The sequence below is a fragment of the Chionomys nivalis genome, chromosome 2, assembly GCF_950005125.1.
Source record: "Chionomys nivalis chromosome 2, mChiNiv1.1, whole genome shotgun sequence".
NCBI classification, from domain to species: Eukaryota; Metazoa; Chordata; class Mammalia; order Rodentia; family Cricetidae; genus Chionomys; species Chionomys nivalis.
This window is the reverse complement of record NC_080087.1, coordinates 71,332,265-71,340,925: the sequence shown is the minus strand read 5'-3', so window position 1 is coordinate 71,340,925 and position 8,661 is coordinate 71,332,265. Positions and strand designations below refer to the sequence as shown.

At 38.8% G+C, this 8,661-nt stretch overlaps 1 protein-coding gene across 1 annotated transcript; it reads right to left on the bottom strand.

Annotated features, from left to right (window-relative positions):
* Positions 1-635: 635 nt before the first annotated feature.
* LOC130868336 (vomeronasal type-1 receptor 4-like) lies at positions 636-1,574 on the bottom strand. Its single transcript, XM_057760598.1, has one exon. It carries the CDS (start codon positions 1,572-1,574, stop codon positions 636-638), a length of 939 nt encoding a protein of 312 aa, XP_057616581.1.
* Between the last annotated feature and the right edge of the window lie 7,087 nt (positions 1,575-8,661).

Here is an 8,661-nt window from a genome sequence, read left to right as displayed (position 1 = left end):
TGGATAACTTTAATAGATTTCTTGTTTTAGCAAGTATCACTCTTCTGTTTGCAACAGTAACCTTATTGGCTTTAATGTGTCTTTTGATTTACACAAGATTGTAATACAGAAAGAAAAGAGGCCATATTTGCTGTAATGCTGCGTAATTTAAAGTACAAACAGAAGGGGAATCTGTAAAGAGAATCCATATATAGATACAACTGGCTTGCCCCTAGAGGAGTGTTTTCAGCTATCCTTCTTTTATCTGCCTTTTGTGATTGCTACCCTGTCTCTGGGACCTTCTGTTTGTAGTTTTATCTGAATGTTTCCTGGGGGTTCAAAGACTAAGCAAAGGTTGGCACTGGAAAAGCTCCTGCACACTGGCTGGTATGCTGAATAGAGAATTTTCATTTGGCATTATCCCTTTGAGATACTCAGATACGGTGTTTGTGGTGTGAAAATGAACTTGCTAAAAGTGTTAAGTTACATAACAATAAAAATGCCATGATCTAAGGGAGAGCATCTCAGTCTGAGAGATGCTGAGCCCCATGTAGATGGAAAGGCGAAAATCATCCTTAAAGTGGCTCTGCCTTCATTCCATGGACCTGCGTGAACCCACACTGACTCTATGACAATTTACATACTTAAAATATGTTTCAACATTTTTTATTACTGTAACAGACAAAACTGAATCTGGACACAATGGAGTAGTGATTCATAACAACAAATGGCCCAAAAGACGGAAAACATAGAGAAGTAAATGAAGTGATGTTCATCAGCCACCAGTTGTGATCATATGAAAGAGTAAAGCTGCCTTGTAAGATGGAAGATAATGTACAAAAAATAAGAAAGGTAGACACCAGTGCCAGGATATTCTTTGTGGCTCTGGACTCAGGGGAGTTTCTTCTTGAACCATGTGTTCTACGGATGTGCTGAACCCTCTGCTTGTGTCTATACAAGATGACAACCATGAACCCACTGGACCAGATGATGAGCAAAGAAAAAAGGACTTCTGGGAACACCACCAATGCTACAAACAGTAAATCACTGATTTCATTGTATAGTACAATAAGACAGTATCCCAAATCTTGTGTTCTTGTCATGTTTTTGTTATTTATTTCAATAAATGGGTAGATAAAGAAAATCATATGCATCAATATGTAGAAAAGCCAGAGTAGGGAAATGATGCAGCCAATGGACCTGGCAACTTTGACTTTATGATCCTTCCAACAGGATTCCGGGGGACTGATCATCATGGCCTGGAAGACGCTCAAGAGGCAGGAGGTTCCAAGGGACAAACTCCGGCCAACTCTTTCAATGTAAAAAATTAATCTACATCCAAAATAATTCAATAACTGCCTCAACACAAAAGGAGTTATTGTGTGGGGCAATCCTGAAGAGAGAATGATCATGATATTGGCTGTTGTTAGATTGAAAAGAATCATATCTGCGGGCTTTAATGTACGTTCTCTATAGTAAAGGACTACATAGTAGAACATAAGTGAGAAATTTCCGAGAATTCCAATTGTTGTTTGTGATAAGAAAATGAGTCCAATTATGAGGTTCCAGATGTCTGTCATGTGATTTGGCGCCATTTCTTTCAGACTATGGACAAGCTGTTTGTCTTGGCAGAAGGAATAAAAAAAAATACTTGCAGTTTTGTTGGGGAAGAAGAAAACTTTACTACTAAGAGGCTTAAATAGAGGATCCATTAACTTCAGGAGTTGATGGCCAGCCTAGACCACATAAAATGACCTCATTCAAAAAATTCTTATAGTAGTTACTTTCCATGTGTGTATGGTTGTTAGGAATGCTTGATACCTTAGAATGAATGTATTGATGGAAGAACATTTATTAGTTTTCACAGAAAATGGAGCATTTGAGTCAATATGATGTTGGCCTGTTAGAAACAATGAAAAATGACAGCCCATACAAAGAAACACAAATCCAGAAAATAGTGATATTGAATATATAATATTATATAAAAGAATACAACTTCAATAATGACAACAGAACTTAAATATATCTATTCTTAAATTATATCTTATGAAAATTAATACATAATTAATGAAAAATACATATTATCTATGGTCTTATGACAGGGCAATGGTCCCTCCATCGTATCTCAACTGGATCTGTCTTTGGTTTAATCAGAAACTCATCCTCATCTTCTCGCCCCTTTTATGACAAGTCTTCTGGGAAAGTACCCAACACTATTCTAGAAACTGGGGGCTTAATGTGCAGCTAACTGCATATTTGTATATTCCGTTAAACTGCTTGTTTGATCAAAGCATACCCAGGAATGGGGACTGTTGCCTTTTCACACACAACAACCATGCAGGGGTAGCCAGATGGACAATCAAGAACTAGGAAAGAAGTGGCTGTGAAGCTTGAGTTTTAAAGTCATTTAAACAGAGTAGAAAGATGAGCTGAGACCTTAGGAACTACCAGAGATTTACAGTCTCCCCTTCCCCATGCACTGGCACTGTAGAATGTCCTATGGAGTGGTTATAGTATAAACAGAAACTACTCTATTAAATGATGTATTTCAAGTTCATAATGACAGATATCTTTGTGCCAAGTGTGATTTCAAAACTTCTAAATTTTAGAAATATGTGGTTATGTAAGACTGAGTATGTGCAGAAGCCAGGAAACTTGAAATGAGCTGATCAGAGGGTCTGGCAGGGCAAAACAATACATGTATTTTGTAAGTGAAAGAAAGAATAATGAACATGGAACAGGATAAGCAGAGATGAAAGCAGAGCGATAGTGGAGGGGGAGATTTTGGACCAATATAAATAAGAAAGACAAAAACGCCTTAAGAATACTTGCTATTTTGTTATTTAATAAATAATAGAGAATAAAGAAGCCAAGTATTATAAACTTCAATATAAAATGAAGGAAGAACTTATCAAAAATGCCACATTTGGGTGTCCTTGTGGATATGCAAGGGTCACATGCTTTGGAAATGTCTGTGAATATCCCATTGTAAATGTTTGAAAATGGGTCACATCTACTTAAGTTGATAAAACATAACACTGCACACCAGTATCCACACTATTTTATCATCCCAACACTCTAATCGGTATTTAATTATTCTGAGAAGAAACACATTATTTAAGTACATTTTAATTTGTGTTGTGTCAATATTTTATTAGGTGTAGATAAATTATTTTTAATTAAAATATAATTTAACAGTAATCTTTTCTTTCTTCCAACCCTTTCCGAGTACCCTCATACAAACATCCTCTCAAATTCATGACCTCTTTAATTTTCTTTAATTGTTATTACATAAGAATGTGGGTTTGTGTGTATGTTTGTATGGTGTGAATGTGTTTGTGTGGTGTTAGTATGTGTGTGTGTGTAATGTTACTTGTATGTACATGTTTTCAGGGTTCACTATTTGTTACTGGAAAACCAACTAGGGAATTCCTCCCTGGTGAGGACTCTTTTGTCTTGTTCTCAGCATTACTTCTTCCTAGCTATATCTGGGGCTCTTGCCCCTCAGCAAAGAAACTTCCCTTCAAAAGCAAATGAAACATTACAAAAAGCACAATTGTTCAGAACCCAGAAAACTAGTGATGGTGTGGTGCCAAGTACCAGTTGATCTATCTACAACGTAAGTTTTGCACTTTAGACTCAGGAAACATTGAAGCAGAGGAAGCAGAAAAATTGTAGAGGCCAGAGAAACTGATAATCCATGAGACTCCATCTGCTACAAAATTCAGGAAAGCAACACTTATGAAGTCTTGACATGAAAGTCTATAAAAAGACACCAAGAGCCATATTAACACCAAAAGGGAGTTACACTGGGCACCAGGAATCCTGCTTTTAAGAATAACAAGGCAACTAAAGTTACATTTTTCCTCATTAAGCAGTAATCATGGGAATTTCAACCTCTGGAACATTCACAACTGCCCAGTGGTACCACATAATCAATTATTGGATACTCACAAAATAGACTTTTACATGACAACTTTAGTCAGGAGAATTCCATGACATTGTTCCTGGGGCTATTGGGAGGCTGCTACTGTATGCGTGTGTATTGAGGTGAGCATGCAGAGACCATCCACCATAGACCATAACTAATGTATGCATTGTTCATTCCACCACATTATGGAAGTATATGAAGATTTTGTTGTGTTGGACTTCGTTGTGTTGGATGACCACACCATGGCCTACAGGAGAAAGAAGCAATGGCTCATTTGGCATCAAACATTATGCATAACTATTTAGTCAAGCATCATCTGAAAGAATCTAAACTACTCTAAGAGTAATATCTTAAAACCCAAATTTACTGCTAGAAGTACTAAAAAGATCTTGAGTAAAAATATCTAGAAATTGCTCAGGAAATCAGGAGAAGCTAGTGGTTGAGTATGCAATAAGCATTCATAAGAAGATAAATGAGGACATAATATGTTTTATACATAAAAGCGGGTGGTTATATGAAGAGAAAATTGAAGACGCTCATCCCAGAGTTCAATGAAGAGGATGGATAAGTGAAACCAAGAGTGAAGAAAGAAGTTATCTATACTCTAGCATGAGTAACCCACAGAAATCAGGAATAGTATGATGCTGAAAGCACACAGAAATTACCAAGAAAATATTTTTGAAAATTGTTCAATTTCTTATTACTGAAAAAAAAACAAAGTTTAGAAGAAAGCCAAACAGTAAGAAAAGTCATCTTTGGATAAAGAATAACATGACCCTGAGTACAAGCAAAAGCAGATAGTGCACTCAAAATCTAAAGACATTGAGAAATACAATGTTGTAAGATTGACAGATCTTAATCTTCAATTATGGAACCCACGGATCTCGATCATAGCTATTCTACAAACAAGCATGTCATCATTCATCATTTCTCAAAATAAGGATCCTGTAAGAAGGGACTCTATAACAAATAGTAACTAAAATACATTTATCTTGAAAGTGTTCCTTGTTCTAGCAAATATTAACAAATGACATAAAATGCTTTCCACATTGGTAAATTTCTTTCTATCTGGAATTCTGGGGAGTTACTCTCAAGTGTTTTTCTAATGATAAATAATTTGAGAACATTTCTATAAAGAGCATTCTAACATACCTATGTTGAATAAGACGGTAATATATTCCCAAAATCATATGGACTAAGAAAAACATCAAAATGTGCAATAATTGTATATGGAGGACTATATTTATAAAATCCCTGCACAATTACAATGTGGTCTAACCTCTTGTTTACCAATATGAGTGTTCCCTTCAACAATGCAACAGAAGTCTGCTTTGTTTATTTAAATACAGGCTATTTTGGGTCATATTGCTGAAACATTTTTGCTCTCTCTATTATTTTCAAAGTTGTGCTTCACTCACAAAAGTTCCCTTAGATATATGGTTATGATGGTTAATTCATTAGCTGAAAAAGCACATGTCAAGAAATAAATTAAGGAAGAAACGAAGGAAGAAAGAAAGAAAGGAAAAAAGAATGTAAGTTTTGGTTAAGGTTGTTGGTTGTATGGATCTGGTGATTATGCACAAAACTCAGTGAATCCTAGTTCCTAACCATGATCCCAACAACTGACAGAGATGTGTGTTCTTGGAAATGTTCCTTAAAACACTATCAAAATCATGTTTTTTAATTTGTATTTTTGCTGCTTCATTTGACAATAATATGTGCATAGGAAATATGACATCATTTTAGATATATTCAGTCTAACAGGGCACAAGTGAAATTTCAACATCCCTGGAAGAATTTTTAAAGTTCTACCTATTTGGATTTCTGTTTTCTTACTGTGAGAACAGGCATATTCCAAGAAAGATGGTGCCAGTGGATCAATCTAGCAATATCTGTGAGAACAGAAAAAAAATTGTTGACAAAATGCTTCATTTTAAGAGTTATCATAGACTTTGAGACTTCTTCAATGACAAGAATTAAGAAGAATATATACCATATGATTGGTATTTGAGTATTTAGATATCCACCTGCACTCAGTGCAGTGAAGTAAAAGAAAACATTAAAGAAAAGAAGCAAAGATTACCATCCACCACAGTGTGAGCACACTCCTGTGCTCAGATCTGTGAGGTCTCTCTACTCAGTTCTGCAAATGGGTGTGTGTCTTCACAACAATAGCGTCAGCATATAAAGTTGTGAAGTGGTTACACTGGTCATGTGCACAGAAACCCAATATTCTCACAGATAAATATTAGTCCCATTTTATTTTATTTTATTTTATTTTATTTTTTTTTTTGCTTTTTTTCGAGACAGGGTTTCTCTGTGGTTTTGGAGCCTGTCCTGGAACTAGCTCTTGTAGACCAGGCTGGTCTCGAACTCACAGAGATCCGCCTGCCTCTGCCTCCCGAGTGCTGGGATTAAAGGCGTGCGCCACCACCGCCTGGCCCCATTTTATTTATTAAGAGCTATATGTATAATGGCAATTGTAATTTTTAAAAAAGATTTGTTTAGTATCAATCTGCATCATTCTAATTCTACTGGCTTTCTTACCTGGTCATGTCTTATGTTGAGGATTAATAGAGAGTTAAAGACCAACACCAGAGATGAGGCCCCACTAATTTGAACACAGTTCTCTTCTACTCATGAAACTGAGCAACAAAAGCACAACTCAGGTGGCCAGGTCCCTGTATGCCTGACTACCTTCTATTAGCTTTCAGTTCTGTGTATTTACTCACATATCAGACTGAGATAACTGTGTTCCCCTAGAAATGCATAAAAACCAGTAGGTCGATACTCCCTGGGCTCCCTGCAGGGGCTCTACACCCTGCATACTGCCTCTCTCTTCTTGTCCCACCCAGCTTGCATCCAGAACCCTTCTTCCTTCTGCCCCCTTTCCTCTTTGGGCACATAACACCATCCAGCTCAGTCTGTCTGGCTCTGGGGGCAAATCCTCAGGGCAAGTAGGCAGGCGAGACTTCCTTTGTTTCACTGGCCTGCCTGCAACAAGCAAGGTAAGGCCTTTGTTTACAAACTACCCAACCTGCACGGAGATCTGATCTAGGCACCAGGAGAGACAGCAGCGGGGTGAGTTTGTGACCCGCGGCAGCGGAAGCAGCCCTGGACAGGGAACTCTGAAGTTCCTCATCCCCCACCCTATACTCCCTGGGCTCCCTTCAGGGGCTCTACACCCTGCATACTGCCTCTCTCTTCTTGTCCCACCCAGCTTGCACCCAGAACCCTTCTTCCTTCTGCCCCCTTTCCTCTTTGGGCACATAACACCATCCAGCTCAGTCTGTCTGGCACTGGGGGCAAATCCTCAGGGCAAGTAGGCAGGCGAGACTTCCTTTGTTTCACTGGCCTGCCTGCAACAAGCAAGGTAAGGCCTTTGTTTACAAACTACCCAACCTGCACGGAGATCTGATCTAGGCACCAGGAGAGACAGCAGCGGGGTGAGTTTGTGACCCGCGGCAGCGGAAGCAGCCCTGGACAGGGAACTCTGAAGTTCCTCATCCCCCACCCTATACTCCCTGGGCTCCCTTCAGGGGCTCTACACCCTGCATACTGCCTCTCTCTTCTTGTCCCACCCAGCTTGCACCCAGAATCCTTCTTCCTTCTGCCCCCTTTCCTCTTTGGGCACATAACACCATCCAGCTCAGTCTGTCTGGCGCTGGGGGCAAATCCTCAGGGCAAGTAGGCAGGCAAGACTTCCTTTGGTTCACTGGCCTGCCTGCACCAAGCAAGGTAGGAGCTTTGTTTACGAACTACCCAACCTGCACGGAGATCTGATCTTGGCACCAGGAGAGCCATCAGTGGGAGAGCTAATCTGGGTACCAGGAGAGCCGTCTTTCGGCACGGAGATCTGATATTGGTACCAGGAGAGACATCACTGGAGCACCAGGAGAGCTATCACTGCAGGGTGCCATCACTGGGAAGGTACATCAGTAGGCAAGGAGACCTGATCTGGTAAAAGAAGATCCATAGGGGAGCATTCGGAGAAAGAGATGGGCAGGCGCCAATGCAAGAATTCACCCAACAATCTGAAAAACTATATGAAACCAACAGAACCCAGCGACCTCACAACAGGAGGACATGAACACCTTAATCATGAAGAAGTAGATAAAATTGACTTTATGAAAGTGATTGACGCCCTTAAACAGCATGTAAAAAATGCCCTTATAGAAATGGATGAGAAGTATAACAGAAAGTTTGAAGAATTGAGTAAATCAGTGAATGATACCCTAGGAAACCAAGGAAAAACAATCAAACAGATAATGGAAACAATTCAAGACTTAAAAACTGAAATGGAGGCAAAGAAGAAAACACAAACAGAAGGCCAGCTGGACAGGGAAAATCTAGGTAAACGAATAGAGACTACAGAAGCAAGCATAACCAACAGAATACAAGAGATAGAAGAAAGAATCTCAGATTCTGAAGATACCATAGAGAAAATAAACACGCTGATCAAAGAAAACAGCAAGGCCAACAAATTCTCATCACAAAACATTAAGGAAATATGGGACACAATAAAAAGACCAAACCTAAGAATAATAGGAATAGAAGAAGGAGAAGAAGCACAGCTCAACGGTCCAGAAAATATATTTAATAAAATTATAGAAGAAAACTTTCCCAACCTAAAGAAAGATATACCTATGAAGGTTCAAGAAGCATACAGAACACTGAATAGGCTGGATCAAAAAAAAAACATCCTCTCGCCATATAATAATCAAAACACAAAGCATACAGAATAAAGAAAG

What these genes read in the sequence shown, in the direction of transcription:
- LOC130868336 (XM_057760598.1), bottom strand. Translation starts at nt 1,574, where the DNA reads ATGGCGCCAAATCACATGACAGACATCTGGAACCTCATAATTGGACTC.